The sequence below is a fragment of the Panthera onca genome, chromosome F2 (genome assembly GCF_046562875.1).
Source record: "Panthera onca isolate mPanOnc1 chromosome F2, mPanOnc1 haplotype 2, whole genome shotgun sequence".
Lineage (NCBI taxonomy): Eukaryota > Metazoa > Chordata > Mammalia > Carnivora > Felidae > Panthera > Panthera onca.
The window spans coordinates 68344028-68365957 of record NC_138356.1 but is presented as its reverse complement, the minus strand read 5'-3'; the positions used below and the strand labels follow the sequence as shown (position 1 = coordinate 68365957).

Genomic DNA, 21930 nt, shown 5'->3' with positions numbered 1-21930 from the left:
CTACCGCGAAGCGATCTGCCTGACTTTCAAGCCAGCTGTGTGGCACCTTGGGGCTGGGGCTGGATACACAGCATTTTTTCACGTATTTTTCACGGCCACAGCCTCTGTTGTAGATGTTCTCGCCGCCGTTTCGGTTATGACTGCGGCCGAGGCAGGGAGCGGTCGGGCGGCTTGTCCCGGCCCTCCAGCCTATCAGCGACAGAGCCAGGGTCTGCTGCTCGGTCTTTCTAATCCCAAAGTTCAAACCTCTGCCTCTTTACCGCTAACTTCGCAAAGTGTCAAATGCCCAGCATCCTCTCTCAGGAGAGGTCGGGGCACACAGACATGGCAGGACTTGAACTGTGCGGATAAAATATAAAAAGTGACGCCCGCCAAAATGGGGCAGCAGGCCACCCGCCTGTTAAAGGCATATTCTTTAGAGTGAGCCGCTCCACGCTCGGATCCCATTCACTACCTGTGTGACCTTGAGCAAGTTACTTAACCTCTCTGGGCTTTCCCGTACTCACCTGGAAGATGGGACGAATAAGAATTCGCGCCTCCGGGGCGCCTGGGTGGCGCAGTCCGTTAAGCATCTGACTGTGGCTCACGTCGTGATCTCGCAGGTCGTGAGTTCGAGCCCCCGCGTCGGGCTCTGTGCTGACAGCTCGGAGCCTGGAGCCCGCTTTGGATTCTGTGTCTCCTCTCTCGGCCCTGCTCACGCTCTGTTTTTCTCTCTCTCTCAAAAATCAATAAACACTGAAGAAAACTTTTAAAAAAAGAACAGCTGCCTCACAGAGGGGTCTTGGGAATGAAACGAGTCTGTGCTCATCAAGTGCTGAAGCAGGGCTGGGCGAGCACCAAGCTCCGGACGTGTGGGCTCCTCTCGTGCCTCTAATGACCCCTTCTCTCTGCTCCCGGCAGGCACCGGCTGTTGAGCTGCGCGTCCGAGAAATACGGAGCGTTCGGGGGGCTGCCAGGGAAATGTCATGCGCAGGTTCGTTTCCCCAGCGAAGAAGGAAGAAGAATGCTCATCAGCAGGAGCTCCGACACCCAGCTGGAACTCCAGCGACGGAGAAAGAAAGTTCCAGATACAAAACGAGCCTCGACGGCCGACTGGCCGCTCTTTCCCGTGTCGGGCGCGGCTTCCCCGTCTCTAACACGAGGGTGACCCTGAACGAACTGCTTCCGGGCCACTGAGGGCTGCAGCAGCCCCGCCCCACCCCCACCCCACCCCCTTCCCCGGGTGCAGGGCACAGAGTGAGGAACCGTCCCCCGGGGGGAGGCAGGGAGCGGGTCTGCTGGCTCTCTGCGTCCCAGAGACCAGACACCCTCGGGCCTTGGAGCCCGGATGAGAAACGTGTCTGGAGTGTTCCGGGAGCCCCGACTCCCACGGGCCTTCCTCTTCAGACGGGGCGGGTTCATCCTTCCTTGTGCAGCAATTTCCCCTCTCACTCCCGCTGCCTTGGCGCTGGTGAGGCGGGGAACAGCCCCCAGACTGGCTCACCGGCGGTGGGTGACCAAGAGCCATGAGCAGATGAGGAACCTGCCGGAGACACTCAGTAGTCACCCATCTAAAGGCCAGACCTCGAAACTGATTTTTCAAAATGTCATGTCCTGTGTCAAGAAGAGCCTCTGACACGTTCCGTGGACACGCCTCACATTCAGCCCTTTCTGCTCTAGACACTTTCTGGAAGGTCACGCACAGCACACCAGCCAGCTCCCAGCAGGGCAGGGCCTGGGGAGGCTGGGGCCACCGTGTCCTTGCTGCTAGCTGGCTGTGGCTTCTGGGTCTCTGCCTTGATTTCCCCTCGCTGAAAGTGGGGGCAGTGTGGACTCAGTGTTTCTTATTCATGAACTCGTGATTTTGGAATAATTTTAGATTTCCAGAAAAGTCGCAAAGATAGCGTAGAGATCTTCGTGGCGTCCGCTCCAGTGTTGCCATTTTAAGTTTCCATGGTACATTTGTCACGACTAAGAAACCAACACTGACACCAAATTATCGATTAAGCTCCAGATTTTGTTTGGATTTCACTCATTTCCCCGCTAATATCCTCTTTCTGTTCCAGGATATCGCATTGCACTGAAGACTAAATAGTTTATAAAGTTTAGAAAGTCCCCTCCCAGTTCCAAAAGCAAAGGGACAATAGGCCTTCATGGTGAAGTAAGAGCTCTGGGTGTGTTCATTAGCAAATGAAGGCTGTGCTGTGCGACTTTGGGCAAATCCCTTACCTTCTCTGAACCTCAGGCTCTTCATCTGTAAAAAGGGGACAATAGCGGTACTGCTCGATAGGGCTGCTGTGAGGTGATCACTTGTTAATTTACGTGAGGCACTTCTCAAGGCTCTCAGTATGCTCTGAGCAGTCTGTTGATAAATCTCAACTGGTAGAAATCACAGCCCAAAACCAGGACTGCTCCAGCATGCTTACGCTTCCTGGCAGAAAATGCCCCAGCAAAACGGCTGCTCCAAAAAGAAGACATGTCACGGGCCTAATGTCACGGGCCTAACACGTCAGACTCGATTTGCAAAGCCCAGGATGGGAATGGACAAAGACCTACAGTTACCAGGCCTGGGTTGGAGTCTGACACACCGCTCCCGCCACAGGACCTCAGGCAGCCTGTTCAACCTCTGGAACTCAGCATCCCCATCTGTTAAATGGGAACAAATCGCCCACCTTACAGGGTTGCTGAGAGAGAGAATGAGGTGCGTGCCATAAACATCCAGGAAGATCGAGGTGTGATGTTTGGCTACATCTTTCTCTTCTGCGCCTTCTAGGAACCACCAAGTCATTGACTGCACTGGGGATCATTAGAGAAATCCACCAAAATCTGATACGGGCAGTTGTGGGGCATTGGTAAGGAGATCCCACTCCTCTATTTTTTGAGGAGAAGGAAGGGGGTGATTTACTAAGCACTCACTTTCCCTGTCCCAGCCAGAGCTCTGCTGACAAGCCAGTTCCATAATCCTCGTCCCTACAACGCCTTTCCTTGTCCAGAGTAAAGTTAGACGGGGAACCCAATCACTCTGCTGGATTGTTTTAAAAGGAAGCACGAAACTATTCCCATGGTCAGTCTGACAAGGATCCTTATAGGACCTGTTTTCACAGAATCACAGAACCGTTCTGTTTTCACAAAACAGCAGCTGAAGGGACGGAAGAAATCAAGGAGTATCACTCCCCTTTAAAGACAAGCAAATAAAGGGGCGCCCGGTGACTCAGTTGTTTGGGCTTCTGGCTCTGGATTTTGGCTCAGGTCATGATCCCAGGGTCGTGGGATCGACACTGAGCATGGAGCCTGCTTAAGATTCTCTCTCTCCCTCTGCCCCTCTCCCTCGCTCATGCTCTCTCTCTTTCTTTCAAATTAAAATATATATAGAGATGAGCAAATAAGAACCACAGTGGCAGATCTGCTTCTTCAAAGTCACACAGCAGAAGGGGTTCAGAGTTAGAACGATACCCCAGTCACAAGATTTCTGCTTCCCTGCTCATGGTTCCCTGAGCTGCCAGAAGACACCCAAGCATCCAACATCCATTCATCCACCTGTCTGTCTATGTTGACATTGGACACCTTCCTTGTGGCAAGCACTGCTCTGGGTTCTGGAGAGCCAAGGCTGAACAAGACTGTCACAGTCCCTGACCCCAGGGCGCTTCCCATTCCATGAGCTAGGAGGACTGAGGTGGGGTCATCTGTTTACCAAGGGTCTACAGTTCCTGGCACATGGTAGGTACACAGTTAAGTGTTTATTGATTTATGTATCTCCCACGTTTATGACTGATGTGCTGGGTTGTTGTGACGAGACTAGTGGGGTAAAGGCTCAGTATTTGTAACTATCTCAAACCACCTTCTCCACTCATCATTCTACCAGAAGACTTCATGGGACAGTGTGCAGACACAACAACAACAACGTTGAGCAAGGAGTCCAAAGACCCAAGTTCGAGTCCCAGCTCCGAGCTGCTTACTCCTGAGTAACTACTGAAAGGCACTCATGCCTCAGTGTTCTCGTCTACAAACTGGAGCAAATAATATTTGACTTGCCTATTTCACTCAGCTGCTGGGAATATAAAAGGGGGAAGGGAACTGGGTGGGGGAGGGAAAGAGTAACACTTCTAGAAAGTTCCACATGGAGATGTTACTTGAATGACTTGCTCGTTCATTGAGAACACAAGGGGAATTACAAACGATCAGCTTCCCAGCCAGTGCTTGCACACTCCTGTTCCAAACTTCTATAATGGGACTGGTTGAAATCGCCCCTGATTTGTTCCTACCTTTGAAGAGATTACATTCATGTATCTGCGGCATCACATGTCACCCCAGCCAATCCTGACCCATGTTTCTCTCCATTCGATGCATGTAACAACAGTACTCAGAGGTGTTGTAACCTTAATTGCTTGCAAAGTGTTTTGAAATCCTTAGATTAAAAAGCTCAGGGAAGTCCAAAGTATTACCTCTCTCTCTGTATGCCCAGGGAGCTAGGCCGAGCTTCGTCTGGATTTGTGGGAGCAAGGAGACACGACAATGCAGATTCTGAGGCTCCAGGAACTTTGGGGCTTAAGGGTCCTCTTCCTGGGATGGCCCCAGACCAACCCCCAGCTTCCTAAGTTTCTAAGCTACTCAGGCATTTGGCCATTTCCCCCCACCCCGCGCTGCCTCTGATGTGTTTTTTCCATTTCTTTTAAGTTCCTGGGTCACGAGGCCTGAGTTGCATTTACTTTGGTGTCATAGGTCTCCGTTCTTGGGTGATCTCAGCCTGAGTCCTAGAAAAAGGCAATTGTGTCATCTGTAACTTCTGTATGCCTTTCCATTTAAACCTAGAACTCATTTCTTCCATTCTAATTTTTACTGTTAAAAGAGGAGTTACAATTCTGCCCCATGGGAGTGACCCTTGGGGAGTGTGGGGGTGGGGGCGGGGCAGGGGTATCTCTTAGGAACTGAAAGGGACCGGGAGACGTTCCTGGGATCCGGGCAGTCTTTCGTGATCTGGGCCCGACCGCTGGTTCTGCCACTGTCTTCCTGTTGGGTTTGTGAAAATTCAGAGCTGAACACTTTCATGTGCATTTTTCTGCAGATTTGTTACACTTTACAACCTAAAGTTTTTTCTTTTTTAAATCACTCTCGATGCTAATTTATTTCATTTAAAATCGATTCTGATGGAACAGTGAAGGTATTAACCTAATAAAAATCCTTTCTCTCTTTGCCTTTGTTTCAAAATAATGCCTCTTTAGTTTTTCCATCCTTTATTTCCATTTTTACACTTCCAGTGGGGGGAGGAAATGTCTCAATTAGCCATTTTAACTAAGCCGAATGCCCCAGTGGGGCGGGGAGGCTAGATCCCAGCAGGAAGCTTGGGATGCCCTCAGGAACACATGGAGACCTCAAAGTTCTGGTGGATTTGCATACACATCTATACTTTTCTAAGTGTCCATAGCTTTCATCAAAAAAAGCCAGAGGGATTCTTCCAACTCAAGCCTTATTTATGTTTGCTCCTCTTTAATGTCTCTCGGCTCTGTCTCAACTCTCGGCCCTCCCCACCCTGATGTCACCAACCTGGCTTCACCCATCAAAGTGAATTTGCCCACTTCAGTGGAAAAAGTGAAAGGGTTCTCCTCTGCCAAAGGTCATACATAATAATCATCTGTTTACTTCTGTGTGTCCCCTGTGATATTCCAAACCCTGTGGCCAGAGACCTTTGCATCCCCAGCATGAAATCGCACAAGGCAAAGGCAGATTGGACTCCCAAGAAATGCACTGCGCCTATTTACGAAACCCGATTTATTAAAATTTCTCTACAAGTCAGAAACGGTCGTCTCACTGTTCACATATATACACATGTACAGGAAGGATCTAGTGTTTCGAGCTTTCCCGGCAGAAGCCCCAGCCAGCCCGGAGTCCTCAGCCGGGTAACGTATCACAGATACAACAGTCGAGCAACCACGAGCGCGTTAGTGCGACAAGAGGCCTCTGCCCTCCCTCTTCTCCGAGTCCCATGATTCTGTCAAGGTAATATTGCCAATAATCATTCACATTTCACGTGGTTTTAGACACGCAGGTTATTCAGACAGACACAGACAACAAACCAAGCCTCAGAGCCAAAACAACAACACATATCGGACAACAGGTATAAAAGGTAGAATATATATACAAAGTACACAGTACGTGAGGTATTGACAACATTCTCACAATGCAGGTTAGTTGTCTGCCTAGGCGGAGCCCTTGAAGATGGCCTGCCTGTCTCTGTGCCATTTCTCAAAGTACAGTATGTTCGGTTTACCCGTTTAACCACCTGATTTCAGTACTGAGACATTTACTGATATTTCTTGGGTTCTTGTTTTTTTTTTGTTTCATTTTTAACGCGAGTTGCAGTTTCTCTGTTAAGCAATGTCTTTCGTAGGTAGTGAGTTCCCGTCTCTGGAGGCATTCAAACAGATGCTGGATTCCCACCTGAAGGAAGGTTAAGTTGTGGGGGGCGGGGTTCTGCTTTGGGAGATGGCAGAGAGAGGAAAAAAGCTGGACTGGATACTTTGAAAGTCTCTTCCAACTTGAAAGATTTGGGGCTATTTCACTCCAGATGCTGATCATAGAGATGTATTCATAAACCACATCAAATTTAAAATATTAACAACCCATCATGCAAAACTGCAGACGTGACACACAACACCAGGGGCAGACCATATCCATGAAGGGGATGCGTGGGTCTGAGAGTCGTCTAAGACTATCCAAACTCCACTTTCGCTGAAGCACAGAGAGGTTTACCATTTGCTCTTGGGAGAGGCGAGGAGTCTCCCTATCTTTCTTCTCCTAGACAAAATGCTCCACCCTGAGATGGTCTTGGGGAAAAAGGATAAAGGCTGACCCGTTTCAGGGGAACCAACGAAGCTAACGGTTTCCAAGTGCTCAAATTAACGTTAAAAATCTGCAGTCTCTCTGAGCTTAGAGTTCCGAAATAGCCAGGAGTTCGAATCTCTTGTGATACTTCTCCACGGTTAGCTGGTAAGTGCTGATAGCAAAGAAGGGGACGTTTCAAGGTCAGATAGAAGGCATTAGTGCAAATGAGGTCTTGGCAGGAAATGGAAGAGAGTCTGGGTTCGTAGTTCAGGCAGGCTCCTCTGCTCCAAAAACAGTCTGCTCCAAAAATGGAGCAGGGTCATTGGTAACTGTGAGTGTGAAGAAAGGGTGTGTGTTAAACCAACCCACCCCCCAAAAATGAACTTTCCAATAGAGAAGCTGGGGTAGCAAACGTCTAGCTCCCAAAGACAAGTTCAAAGATGGCAGGTTCATTGGCCCAAATGATTTGTCACCCTGCTAAAATATGGTTATTGCCCAAAACGCCACTGTGCGACTCACTTCCTCTCCCTTTAAAATGCTGGAGTTCCTTTCACTTGACCACACGCCCTGTAGGATATCCATACTCTCTGCCACCTATGAAGACGCAGAACCCACCAGCCCCCACCCCTGCATCTGACAGCGGGACAGGTGCTGACGGTTCATTGAGAAGGGAAACAACTTTGCGGGGCAGCCGATCAGAGCGTGTGCCGCTCAGATCAATACAGTCACTCATCATAACAAATAAGTGGGCGGGGGGGGGCCACGTTGAGTTCAGCAGCTACGGTCTTTACGCCATCGCATGTCTGGCTGGCACCACGCCAAAAGGCCTGTCCATCTTTAGAAATGGAAATGCTATGTGTGAGAATTGAGGTTTCTGAGGTTTTGGGATTAGCAGAAGAAGGAACTAATGTCACTGTCTTCCTGGTACTCTGGAACAATCTGGTCCGAAGTTCCTATTTCTGAGTCGATGTATCCAGGTTCCAAGACAGACTCGAACCAGGGATGGAGTAAGATCTCAGGAGCAGTGAGTCTTTCGGAAGGCTCCCGTCTCAGGAGGCTGCGAATGAGGCATCTGGCTTTGGGGGAAATGTGCTCAGGAATGCAGAACTGTCCACGGCGGATTTTGGAGAAGAGGGCACTGGGGTCTGAGTCATGGAAGGGGTATCGTCCCACCAAAAGGGTGTAGAGCATCACCCCCAGGCTCCAAACGTCTGCTGCCTTTCCAGAGTAGGTCCCCGTGGTGTTCAGAATCTCGGGGCTCACATAGGCTGGGCAGCCATGTTTGTCTGACAGAGCGTCGTCTTCTCCCTTGATTATGTGTGTATCTTCTAGACTTTCCAGTCTGAGCTGGCTTCTGCAGGAGAGGAAACAAGCTATTACTTCCAGATCAGCTGCTATGAAAAACAAGGCCTTCTCTATTAACAGTGCCCACAGGCACTAAAGGCAAGGGCCCAAGGAATGCCATTTACCCCTTCATCCAGTAAGCAGTGCCCCGCAACCACCCAGGACTCGGGATTTCACAAACCAATACAGACCGCAATAAACATTTGCAAAGTATCGAGAGAGAGCCTGGGGCGGGAGGGTATGATGCAAAGCCCCAGATACTATTCATTATGCTAGAGCTTAGAAGAGATATCCTAATAGGGTTACACAATTTACAAAGTTCACATTGCAGAAGTGGGAGCCGGTCTCAGGGGAATTGCTAACATTTTCTACACACGGTATCAGGGAAGAACAGTGTATCCCACCTCTTCAGCCCCCCCCCCCCCCCCCCACCCCGCCCGGAGCATCCTACAGGCCGATCTTATTCTTATGCCATTAAACTGCCAGGGCGACATGGGCCCACACTTGGCATCACAGAACATGGGGCCCAAAGTCACTGCTATTATGCACATACGTCACGCTGACATACACACACAAAGGGAACTCTGTCCACCTGGGCCCAGGCTGCGGTAACTGTGATGAGATAGGGGCCAGGAATGTTAATTACATTTATTGGGGTGTTTAATTGCAAAGAACACTTAGCCTGGGCCGAGAGGTCATGTGAGCAAACACAAGTGGCTAATGGATTTGAAGGTTGCGGGGCCTACAGACATCCGTACATGCGGATGGTACCTCAACACCTAAGATTTACTCTACGTGGGGGGTTATCTGTCCAGGTAACAGCTGAAGTCTGAAACATCTGTAATCAGAGGCTCTTACGAAGGTGCGGGTGCCTCCTTATTCAGAACCAGCCACCCACGGTTCACAGATTCCCCCCAAACCCAGAGCCAGTGGGGGGAACCTCTATGATCTGCTGGCAGTTTATGCTCTTTCCTGCTTCTCTGAAATAGCCCTGGTATCAGTCAGTCACTTGTGAAGTCAAATGCAAACATTTGGTACTGGCTAATGGGTCAATTTCTTTTCCTCTCAAAGGTCTGGCTGTTTTTGTTTTTTTTTTTTTCCTTCCTGCCTTCCTGTTCCCTGGAGTGTAGTATACATGTGCTAACTTCGGTATGTCCTCAGCCTGACCTCCTCGTCGTTATGTAAAATACCCATTGGTTCTGTAAACGGAAAATATGACTCAACCCGCACTGTCTGCCCCTGATTGGCTGCTGTAGTACTAAAACCCTGCACCTGTGCTGGTTACACGAATAGCGTCAGCCTGCCATTGCTTAACCCTCGGGTTGCCAAACTCCGTGCACATGACATTCGCCTGTGCAATGCAGATTTCAAAAGCTGGTAAGGAGGTGTGTAAGGCATGTTTCAGAAAACACATCAACATATCAAAGGAGCATGTTCCAGGAATTGGAAACTTCTCCATTGCAAACACTTGGCTTTTCTTTGCTAATCGGTATGTTCCAATAAGTATTGCAAGGTCAGATACAAAGCCATGCTTTATGGCCACTCAACCCTGTAATCTTTCCTACGATCTGGAGGTAAGGGTAAAAGTGCACAGGTGGGGGAAAGCCCCACATGAAAAGCTACAACAAAATCATGCACACCCCTCGACAATTCTCCAAGGGTACTGCTCTTAACCTCCCCATAAGGGATGTGGCCCACCTCTTACAATCAGGTGAGGTTTATCTCCTGCGGCTTCCTGAATTCCCTGGTCTGAAACCACAAGTCTGAATCTTAGTGTCTCATTATTCTCTTATCAAGCTCATCTTGTCCTTTATGAGGTTAAGTCATGATCTATACTTAGCAACCAATTCCAGCCAACTTCCATTTATGATTCAATGTGGCTATTTTCTGAAGATGTATCCAAACAAAAGGTCTAAAAAGTCACCAGATGATGTAAAGAAAGGATTGGGGGCCAGCCTGAAAGGAAACAGGAATATGGTACAGAGGAGGAGGGCACAATTCTGCAAATACAACGGTTTAGCTCTGTGATACTTTCTAGGTACAAAAAAAAAGGCCCCACTCGGTAGAAGCAAGGACTTGAAAACTTCCTTTAGGGGTCCAGGTTGTGACGGGCAGGGTGACATCCGCACCCCAGAAGAACTGACCTTTCTGACAACAATGGGGAATAAACTTGATCCTGGAGTGGAAGTGGGGAGGGCATCCTGTCATCATATGACATCCCACAGAAAGAAGCACCAAGATGTCCCCAGGCCACATCCACGAGAGTGCAGAATAAACCATCCTTGGCCACGGCTCCTCAGGAGAGGACTTCTAAATACTAAGTCTGGGACAACTGAGCCCTTGGCTCTGATTTGAACCAACACTCTGCACCTAACTGCACCTAACTGCGCCCTGAAAGGCCACAGGAGGAGCTGCGGAGGCTGCTCACCTCTCCTCCGTGGAGAAGACAAATTTCCTAAGTTTCAGGTCCCCGAGCACGATGGCCGACTGGTGGCAGTGGGCCACCGCGGACACAATCTGCTTGAAGAGCCGTGCAGCCTCCTCTTCCCGCAGCCTCTTCCGGCTTCGCACATAGGAGTGCATGTCCCCAAAGTCCTTCTCAAAGAAGACGTAGGCCTTGGTTTCCCCAAGGATCACTTCCACGATGCCAGTGATGTTTCTGTGTGATGGCAGCTGGATGTAAGGCCTGATTTTGTCCTGGTAGTGTTTAATGGGAAACACCTGCAGAGAGAAGAGGACCCATTTAGGAGGCTAGGAAAACAGAGGCTGCCGTCTAAATCCCAGGCTGCAGCTCTCAATCATTGGGCTGTGCTCGACAGCAAGGCTCCTTTCATTCACACCTGCCCCCCCCCCCCAATCTCTGCCGCCCCACCTGCCTCTAACACCCCAGACTGGCAACATCTAGGGCTCTGGGCTAGCAAATAACCACTGGATTGCAATATGGATGGTTTAAAAGCATCCATATATGTGTCACCTCCTTTCATGAGGCCATCTGAGGCCATCCGCACAGGAGAGCTAAGCCCTAAAGCCCCAGCCCTCTGTGGCCCTCCCTTGTTTGCAGGAGCCCCCTGGGATCTCCAGGAGCGAAAAAGCAGTCCTTGAAAATGCATGACCTCCTGCAGACCCAAAGTGCTCAGCACAGAGGGCACAGCATGTGGCCAGTCTGCAACCTCCAAGTGGAAGCTTGGAGGGGCTGGGGAACATGAAGATCTGTCATTAGTCAGAAGGAACAGATGACTCGAAGAAAGGCTGTGACAACACAGCCTTAAACAACCTGCCTACAATCTGACTCAGGTATAAGCGGCCTTGAGTTAAAATTGTCACAGGAGGGGTATGGGATGTTGTCCAAGGTTTTTTCATTTGTTTATCTCCCCCCCCCCCTTCCTTGGCCCCACCTTCACCAGGAAAATGGGTAGTATCTCCTCTCAGAAGCTAGCTGGTCTCTTTAAGCGCCTTTTGTTTAGTCCGGTTACTCATATCCTAGACTCAACTGGAAACGGTGACACATGGGCTGTCACCATCTGGATTCAGCTATTATCTGCTCAGAGGAACTGGAAGGGGTTGCACAATGGCCAGACCCACCCCACCTCTGAGGCCTGGCTGCCCTAGCACCAGCTAGAAAAATCTCTCTGCCGCCCCCCTCCCTCACCCCACCCCACCCCACACACATATCTTCCCCTAACCGCTCTGAGCCCCGGGGCCAGAGAAGGAAAGATTTTCCCCCCTTTCCACTGGGCTTGAGCTGGCATTTGGAATTTCATTCAGGTCGGACAGTAGGTGGCAGCAGCAAGCCCAGGGAGGGGAACGCGGGTGGAGTTCAGGTGAGTTGCGGAAAACCCGAGAGCGACTTCAACTGAGGGGTGACCCTATCTTTCGGGGTTGAAAGGGAGCAGCCCGGACGATCCTTGGGGAGGTCCGAGACGGGAGACAGGCTCGCAAAGGCTGGGCTGCGGGAAATGTTCTGCGTCTGTGGGCGCCGGAGGAGCACGCGGGAGGACCCCGTTTCTAGGAGTTCTACCTCCTCCGGAATGGAATCTCTCATATTCAAAAGAAAATCGCTGGCCGGAAAATAAAGACATGAATGGAAGCGAGGGTTCCTAGCCGGTGTGGGCTTTCCAACATTTCCGCGCCAGACAAATCCCCCGCCCAGACTGGAAGGCCATCTCAGACCAACCTCTGGGGTCGGGGTGGGGTGGGGTGGGGTGGGGAGCGGGGATGAGGTTCTCATCCCCGGGGGTGCGGGTTCAAGCCGGAATCCCCAAGACCCGAGCCTGACACGATCCTCCCACTCCCTCACCACCCACAGCTGAGCCCGGGTGCCTTGAAACCCCAGCAAGAGAGCCGCCAGCTGCTCCAAGCTCCAAGGAGGCACCCACTGCAGGGCGTCCTTCCAGGACAAGGGGCGGGGGAAGCGAGGAGAATGAGAGAAGGGGAATGGCATGGCCCTGGAATCCATTTCAATTCCACAACTTATTTGGAACGCCGTGCGCTCAACTGGGCGCTACGGAAAGAACAGAGATAAAGCCACCGAACACCGCACTTCCTCCTGCTCGCAAAGCCCCCATTATACCACCCCGTCCGAAACACCTCAATCACCCAAAGGGTGAACCTGGCCAAATGCCGCCTACCACGCTCGAGTCACCGCAGGTGCCACCTGAGGCCCCCGGCGCCGGAGGGCGAGACCCCCAAGCACCTTTGCGGGCTACCGCGTTCCCGCACCGCCCCGGCCGGTCCCGACCCGGGGGTGCCTACCTTGCAGCGCAGCTCGCGGCCCGTGTGGATGCACAGCGCCCGGGACACATGCTCGCGCTCCGCCAGGGGCAGCAGCAGGTAGTCGGCGATGCGGCTGGGCCCCGGCGCGCTCCCGGAGCCGCCGCCAGCCCCCGGCGCGGCGGGCGGCGGCTGCGGACTGCAGGGCGAGCCGGGGGGGCTGAGGTAGTCCGGCGGGCTCGAGCACTCGGAGAGGCGCGGGCACTTGGCCGCCACGGCCGCCGCGTCGTCCGCGTCCAGCAGGCGTTTGACCGGGGCGCCCCGGGCGGCCGGGAGCAGCAAGGCCGGGCCGCGGGGCTGCGAGGCGCCGCTCATGGCAGAGCGCACCGGACCGACCCGCATCCCGTCCCGGGCCGGGCCGGCCCCGGCTTTGTATGTCCCGGGATCCGCGCGGAAAGGCGCTGAGGGCTCGGAGCCGGCGCCGCGACCTACTCCAGCCGGCGGGATGGACTTTGCAGACGGAGCTCGGCTCGGCCCCCACGGGGGTCAAGGCAGGAGCCGCTCCCGGGCGCTCGCGTTGCCCGCTGGAAGCACGCCGGCCGCGCGTCCGGGGAGCAGAGGCCGGCTCGGGTCCCGGGAGCCCCGCGGGCACCGGCTTGGGGCGCCTGGCCCCGGGCGGCTGCCGCTATTGTTGTCGAGACCGCCGACAGTCCCGGAGGCGGAGGAGGCGGCGGCTGGTGTTCCCAACGTCCCGAGCCGCGAGGGCAGGATTCCGCAGGCTCGGTGGAGCGGCGGAGCAAATGCACTTCCCAAAGCCCAAGTCCCGGAGAGAAAGCCGGAGCAACTTTTCCGCGGCGCTCGAGATCCTGCGCGCTCCTGGGCTCCCGGCGTGTGTGTGAGCGAGCGAGACGCGCTCGGAGAGAGTGACTGAGTGTGAGTGAGTGAGTGTGTGCGCCGCACGGATCCCGGCCAGTGCACTCCTCCTTCTCCTTTTCCTCCACCTCCTCCGCCTCTCGGTGACTCACGCTGTATACACACACACACTCACAGGCCGGGCTGTGTAAACAGTTGGGAAGCCGGGTTGAGCAATGAGGTGGCTGCGACGACTCGGGCCCTGCCGCCCGGCAAGCAGTCACCGAAGCGGAGGGAGGAGGCTCGGGAGGGGGGGGGGGGGAGGAGGTGGAGCTGGGTCGGCGGGGGCAATGGGGGTGGCCCGAAGGCTGGGGATGCTCCGAGCTGCGCGCGCTCGGGCGCAGGTGGTGTGTCCCGAGCCGGCTGGGACGCGCGCGCACCCCCCGCCCCGGGCTGGGCAGGAGGCGGCGCGCGCCCTCCCGCAGGCCAGCGGCCCAGCTCGAGCTGCCGGGGGAGGGGGCGGAGGAAAAGTTCCCGTGACGTCAGCGTCCCGGGGAAGTGGGCGGGAGGGGCGGGGCCGCGGGGGACGAAGCGACCGCTGATTGGTGCGCGTTCCCCATTCACACCGAGCACAATGGACTATGGGCGCGCGCACCACAGTTCCCTGCACCAGCAGCTCGCTGCAGCCGGACGGTTACGTCGTTCGCTTCAGGGAACCCCCACCGCCCCGCGCCTTGAGACCTCCGATTGGAGCCGTGGGCGCCGCCCAAGCCCCGCTGCAGCCAGAGGAAGGCAGGATAGGAGAGGTGATGAATTCCAGAATCAGTCATTCACCCCCACGCGGTAGTTCCGGGGAAGACCTGTGCGTGGTAGTGGATGTGGCTTTTTTTTTTTTTCCTTTTCCTTCCCCCTCCCAGCTCTAATCCCCAGCGTCTGTTCGCTTCCACAAATAGAACCTTCTGTTGGATGAAATAAAAGCAAACACTGGGCCTTCTGCGCTGCCTCCACCTCCACGCCCCTCCCGCGCCTGCCGCCCTCCCGGATTGCACGGAAATAGCTTCTCCAGGCTCCTGGGCCGCCCCTTCGCGGTGACTAGCAGAAAGAGCTTCCTGAGCCGGGGCCGGTGGGAAACAAAGGATGTGGGGAGCTAGCGGAAGGGGCCCACGTGGCTGCCGCCGGATTCCTGCCCCCTTCCCGGCCTCCGCACGCGGAGCGGGGTCTGGGGCCCGGTGCCAGCCCTGGTTCCGTGGTGGGCGGGTAGGGGAGTAGAAGTCATTCTGGCCACCGACTGTGATACTGCCTACACCAGGACATCCCTGCCAGGTTGTGTGCGTACATTCGTGCAACGTGATTTGGGTGAGCATGAAATGTGTGCCAGACCCTGCACCAAAAAACCTCCTTGAAAAAGGAATTTAAAATCTGTAGTTTCTCTTTCTTGAGAGATCCGGGTCAACTTGGAGTCTCTAGACGTCCGACAGAGATAACTCTTATCAGAGAGGCTCTGTACTCACTCCTGCTAAACGCTTAATTTTCTAAAACCAGCTCGAGCCCCAAGGATAAATCCTTTTAATATTAAATCTCCATACGTTCAACAAACACTAATTAAGCATCTACTAAGGGCCAGATGCCGGGGATCAGAAGATGAAAATGCAAATAATTGCTAACATTAATAAATGCTAACAATAATTGCTAACATAATGTGTCAGGGACTGTTCTTAGCACTTTATGCATAATCCCTTCGGTTTTACAGTCAGCCTGTGGGGTTATTTTTTGTCCCATTTCAGAGAGAAAGAAACCTGCAGATTTGTAAGTTCCTTGCTGGAGTCCAGTAGGTAGTAAGTGGTGATTTCAGGCTCTGAAGCACTCATGGGGACTCATGGGAGGGATTACAATGTGTTTGGGAGAAAAGAGGACTAGGGGGGAGTCCCATCTAGAGGCAGCATTTGACCTGGGGAATGTGTGGGATTTTGAGATTGTTGCTGTGGGGGGCCGGGGGGTGGGGGGGCAGCAAGCAGCGGGTATGAATGGTGAGTAGTGGGGGACTCCAGGTGGGCTCAGTGAGGCCAAGGGGCTTGCACAGGTGGTGGGAGCTGAGCCTGCAGAAGTCTTGGGGGGCTCCAGTGCCATGCTGAGGAGGTTTACTTGGTCCTGTGGCCAGGAGAGAGCCTACCTGAGGTTTTCCTTCTTTCACGTTCATTCTGTGCCAGTATTTAAGAGCCACTGAGCTGCCAGCTAGGCACCTGCATTTGGATGGCGAACACCACGTGAGCCATCAGCTTCTTCCTCCAAGGCTACTCTTCCTCATTGCACCTTCTGAGAGAAAGGCGTCCCCACCATCCACCCCACCCACCCTCCAGGGCACTCATTTCCCCTCCAATCCGCCCTTTTCCCCCATTCCCCACAGCCAGTCTCTGGGGCCACCCCAGACCTCTCAGAGCCGGCCCCTGCTCTCCCCTGTGCAGCTCTCTGGGGCTTCCCCTTGCCAACTCTTCCCAGGCTCTTGCCCACCAGCTTCCAGCCCAGTTTCCCAGTGGGAGGCCCTACCCCTGATGGGGAGGTGAGTAGCAGTTACTTCTTCCCTTTCTCTCTGCTCGGGGCACTGGCTATACTTCTGCGGCTCCAGCCCCACCTGTATGGCTGTTGGGACGTGCCACCAGATTCCGCTTCTGGACTGAAGAATTTATCCGCCCCCTCCTGCCAGGATGCCTTTTGGGACCCGTTTTTGAAAACTGCCTTGACTGAGAAGAGCTACCTTGCCTGGAGGTCTATATCCAGTGGCTGGAGTATAAAGGTCCCGCCTCCCTGCCCCAACTTGGTTGGGCTCTGAAGGGCATCCTAGCTTCAGACCTCCCATGTAGGGTCACCTGAGGCCCTCCTTGAGACTGCACTGAGCCCAGCTTTTCCCTCTGGCCAACCCTGTCCATTCCCTTCCCTTCCAAGAGCATTAGCCTCCATGTCTGAGTCTGCTCCTTGGGGACCCCAACCTTGGCACCCCTCCCTCTTCACTCCTGGCTTACTCTAGGGACTCTGGTTCCTGGGATGACACCACTTTTGTCCCTCCAGCCCTAGGGTGGCAGTAGCTTCCTGATGTTGCTGATCTCTGGGTTATCCCGCCCCCCCCCCCCACCTGTACCGTGTCGTTCTACACTTTTATAACTAATTCTCCACTGTTAACTTTCTTCATCGAACTTCCTCGCCTGTTTTGTTTCCCCGACCAGACCCTGATTCAGACAAACCCTGTACTTTGCCCACGTCCAGCCCCTCCTCTCCATTCTCACGATCTTTGTTCAGGACCTTCCCCCGGATTTCCTCAGTAAGCTGCCTGCTGGGTCACTGCTTCATCCCGTCAACAAACAGTGAGCACCCACTCTGCCAGTGCACCCATGAGGTGCCGACAGGGTGGTATGCCAAACAAAATGTGTCCCTTCCCTCCTCACTCCATTCCCTGCACACCTCTCAGAGTACTTTTTTCCTAAAATTGGAATTTGATCATATCAGGCCCAGGCCTAAGGCTTTGCAGGAACCCTCAGATGAAAGCCAGACCACAGTGTGGAAATGTAGGCCCCCTCCTTGGCCCCGCTTTCCTTCCCAGCCTCACCTTGTCTCCTTACCTCCCTTCCCCTTGTCAGCTCCTGCCAGGGTCCTAAACATGCCAGGGCAACTCGTACCTCTGCACCTTTGCCTGTGCCGTTCCTCTCAATGGAATTCCCTCCCCTTCTCCTGCCAATCTGGTGAACTCCTATTCATTCTTCAAAACACCACTCAGATTCCCCCTCCCCCCCCCCCCCCCCCACCCAGCACCACCGTCAGATTTAAATGTCCTCCTGAGTGCTGTTGAGTGTTCCACCTAGCTTTCTCTTAAGGCTCCTTCCACTCAGCAGCAGTCCCAGAGGGCAGGGACCATGTTTTATCTGGCAGTATATCTCCGGGCCCTGGCCCAGTGCCCACTGTAAAGGAGAGGCTTCGTAAATGTCAACCAAATAAATGTACTCAAGGGCAGAGCGTCACCCACGGGGTTGGTGAGGAGGGAGAACAGGCATTTGGGCAGATGTGGGGGCTAAGGAGCAGGGCCCAGATTTCAGAGTTCAATGTCCGGCCCTGGAAAGCGGCAGGATGTGGGCGAGTGGGGAAAGAAAAAAGGATTTAAGCATTTGAGGCCTCCTACCTGAATGCCTGGCGGGGGATGGACATGTACACCTGGTAGGGCTGAGATCAGGTCAGCCAACGGCACGAGTGAGCTAAAGTTGTCTTGATCTCATTGCTGGGGCTTCCCCTGCTGGCAAAGTCCGGACTTAACTTCCATCAGACCTTTTTCAGATACTAATTTGAGGAAGCTCATTACAGGGCCTCAGTTATCTTGCCTGTGAAATGGTATAATAAACACCTACTTTCCCTCCCCCAGGAGGTTCTTATGGAAACAAACAGGTACCAATATGTGAAAAGTATGTTTGAGGTATGTACCCGTACACAAATGTGATTATCAAGTATGGGTATTCCTTGACCGTTCTCGAACTATGTTCCTTTAGTTAACAAATTTTCATTCATTAAAGACTTGCCATATGCCAGAACTGAAAAAGCCCTTTACTATGAAAATCCAAATTGACAAATACAAATATTTGTAAATGAGGACATAAGGTGTTAGTTAGGAAGTAATTCTTCCCATTTTATAAAATGACACCATTTTATATGACACCATTAGCAAGCTCCTTTGGTGCATTTTTTAAATAATTTTTTTTAATTTATTTTGAGATAGAGAGCATGAACAGGGGAGGGGCAGAGAAAGAAGGAGAGAGAGGATCCCAAGCAGGCTCCCCACTGTCAGTGCAGAGCCCAATGCGGGGCTGGAACTCCTGAACAGTGAGACCATGATCTGAGCTGAAATCGAGAGTCAGATGCTTAACCTACTGAACCACCCAGGCGCCCCTCCTTTGGTGTATTTTTTATGTGGCTTGGTAAAAATGTAGGAACCTGGAAGCAAGAATCCCAAGAGCTTTCAGCACAGAGCCTGATGTGGGGCTCAAACCCATGAACTGTGAGACCATGACCTGAGCTGAAATCAAGAGTCAGAAGCTGGGCCACCTGGGTGGCTCAGTGAGGCCTCTGACTTCGGCTCAGGCCATGATCTCATGGCTCATGGGTTCGAGCCCCGGGTCGGCCTCTGTGCTGACAGCTCAGGACCTGGAACCTGCTTTGGATTCTGTGTCTCCCTCTCTCTCTGCCCCTCCCACACTCAGGCTCGCTCTCTCTCTCTCTCTCTCTCTCAGAAATAAATAAACATGTCCTAAAAAAAAGTCAGAAGCTTAACTGACTGAGCCACCCCGGCACCCCTCCTTTGGTGTATGTCTTATGTGGCTTGGTAAAAATGTCGGAAACAAGAATCATGGCCATCCATGTGTATGTGGATGTACCCATCCCTGGCCTCAGCACGATGCTGAACTGATGCTGGGTGCTCGGGACATGTTGAACTGGGGAAAAAATTGACTTACCTCCAACTTTTCAGGAACTCACATATTACATAGGATGGAGAAAAGCTGTATTGATTTTTCTAGACAAGTTTGGGCTTCTCATGAGCTCAGGCTTGGTTCGTTTTCATTCATGCCCAGGTAAGTGCTTGGCAGCTACATTTGGAAGGTGCTAAGCATTCTGCCCACTCTCGAATGCTAGGAAATTCTTGGAGCTGAGATTCCCTGCTTCATGGTACATGAGGCTTCACAGCCACATACAGGATGCAGTATGCTCCCACCCGAAATCCTCAGCAAATGAACAACAACAAAAAAATCAGGACACATCCAAGGAAGACAATAGTGCTCAAGACGAGGTCCCAAAAGCCAGGAAAAAAATACACACTTACTGAGTTTCCTCGCTATGCTAGACCTTGACCTAGTCTCTTTGTTTAACATTCAAATTAATCTCTGCCATTAACTCCCAGTATGAATTTGGGCAAGTCACTTCCCCTCTTTGGACCTCACTTTTCTCCTTTTTTGCACGAAGATATGAACTGGTGGTTTTCAAACTGGGTTCCTTGGAACCTGAGGGCTCCATGTTGGCACCTTAGGAAGACAACAGGAGGCCAGTGTGGGATTCCAGGCTTTATCAGATGTTCTGCATCGTGCTTCTTCTGTACGATCTTGTTTTGAGAACAGTTTTCCACTGCTTTAGAGAAAATAAGTTTGAAAATCACTGGTCCGATGATCTCTGAGGCCTCACCCATCTCTAACACTGATTCTTTTATTCACTGTCAGGAGTCACAGGCCAGGAGCTCCCAGGCCAGATCCAATCTGCGAGGCCACTGCAGGAGTGAGGCATGCCCTGTCTAATTCACCGTAGTCCTCGCTGCTCCTTTTTGTGGGACACCTGTCACCTCACACATTAGCAGCCCGGCCCCTGGAGGTCTTTGAGTTTGCTTCTGCAGAAATGCTCCCTTGACAGCCTCTCTTCCATGAGACACACACACACACACACACACACACACACACACAGATAGCAGAAAAGAGAGGATCAGAACCTGGAAAACAGACAACCCCAATCTAGACAGCGTGGGATGGTCTAGTTATGATGGCTGCCCTTCTCTCTTCACAGAAGACCGCTGTGGCAGTTTTAAAATTATCACTGCTGGGCGCCTGGGTGGCTCAGTCAGTTAAGCGCCCGACTTTGGCTCAGATCATGATCTCGCAGTTTGTGAGTTCAGCCCCGCGTCGGGCTCTATGCTGACAGCTCGGAGCCTGGAGCCTGCTTCAGATTCTATGTCTCCCTGTCTCTCTGCCCCTCCCCTGCTTGCGCTCTCTCTGTCTGAAAAGTAAATAAACATTAAAAAAAAAAAAATTTTTTTTTTAAATATCACTGCAACTTCTCTTCCACTTTTCCCCTTGAGAGGCAGGGAGTCTCAAATCTGGGCATGTTCATGACTGCTTTGACCAATCAAGTACAGCAAAAATGCCTCTCTGAGACTTCTACTAAAAGGGCAGATGTGGCACCTGCTTTGTTCACGGGGACACATGTTCACTGGAGCCCTGTGTGGCAGGTAAGAATTCTGTCCACCCTGAGGACACAGTGCTGGAGAGGCCACAGGTAGGCCTTCCAGAGACCCTTCAGAGGACAGACACGGTGGAACCTGTCCCACAGCCGTCCCAGCCCAGGTGCCAGACAGGTGAGTGAGGAAGCCATCTTGAGAATGATCCTTCAGCCCCAGCCATCCCTGCCTTCCCAGCTGAAGCGCCCAGAACGAACCCAGAACAAACAAGAGCCATCCCCACCGTGTCCTTTCTGAACTCTTGATCTACAGAATTGTTAACCCCCTTAGTTTCAGCGTGGTTCGTCACACAGCAATAGATAACTGAAGCAACATTCTGGAACCATTCTGGATAAATTAGGAGGTCTATCGGGCAGGGCCCCACCAGCCCATAGGACACCTTTAGACGCTAACTAGAAAAGAGTACCCTGTCCTCTGCGTGGGTACCACCCCACACTGGGGCAGAGGGCTCAGCCAGCAGAGTGCAGCCTGGATTTCCCAATCATGTGCCCCTGCTGACCAGAGACATCTTCTTCTGTTCTGCCAGGATCAGCATGAGCTATGCTGATCGGAAGGGACGCATTTTCTAAACGCGCATAATTGCCCCATAGTCCCCTTGAGTCTCTCCCAGGATTTGCGGAGGCTCCCGTGCTCACACCTTACTATCTCTGCCTCACCAGTGAATCATCTCAACACATAAAGCATTCATTTAAAATACATATTAAAATATATATACAAATATGTATATTAAAATATTCACACGCACGCATAAACACACGCATACATATCCTACAGGCTGCTTTTTCTCTTTTCTTATTAAAAAAGGTCCTACCCTGGGGCACCTGGGTGGCTCAGTCGGTTGAACATCTGACTTCAGCTCAGGTCATGATCTCACAGTCCGTGAGTTCGAGCCCCGCGTTGAGCTCTGTGCTGACGGCTCAGAGCCTGGAGCCTGTTTCAGATTCTGTGTCTCCCTCTCTCTCTGCCCCTCCCCTGCTCATACTCTGTCTCTCTCTGTCTCAAAAATAAATAAAAACATTTAAAAAAATTTTTTTAAATAAATAAATAAAATAAAATAAAAAAGGTCCTACCCTACTGTGATCTAATCTGAGGTCTGCAGGCTATTTTGAAATAATTCGTCTTGCCTCTTCGAACATACCATTTTCCCTCACTCAGCGTGAACTAGCCTGTAGTGGCAGCTGGCCAAGCTCATCTCA

At 52.3% G+C, this 21930-nt stretch overlaps 1 protein-coding gene across 1 annotated transcript; it reads right to left on the bottom strand.

Annotated features, from left to right (window-relative positions):
- Positions 1–6295: 6295 nt before the first annotated feature.
- TRIB1 (tribbles pseudokinase 1) lies at positions 6296–13254 on the bottom strand. Its single transcript, XM_060611311.3, has 3 exons — positions 12895–13254; positions 10571–10863; positions 6296–8152 (listed from the first exon to the last, which is right to left on the bottom strand). Exons 1-3 carry the CDS (start codon positions 13252–13254, stop codon positions 7687–7689), a joined length of 1119 nt encoding a protein of 372 aa, XP_060467294.1. The 3' UTR covers positions 6296–7686.
- Between the last annotated feature and the right edge of the window lie 8676 nt (positions 13255–21930).

Excerpts from the sequence above, each read along its gene's own strand:
- TRIB1 (XM_060611311.3), bottom strand. The coding sequence starts at position 13,254 with ATGCGGGTCGGTCCGGTGCGCTCTGCCATGAGCGGCGCCTCGCAGCCC. Across the intron at positions 10,864-12,894 it reads GCCGCGAGCTGCGCTGCAAG|GTGTTTCCCATTAAACACTA; the intron begins GTAGGCACCCCC and ends TTCTCTCTGCAG. Across the intron at positions 8,153-10,570 it reads GTCTTCTCCACGGAGGAGAG|AAGCCAGCTCAGACTGGAAA; the intron begins GTGAGCAGCCTC and ends CCTCTCCTGCAG.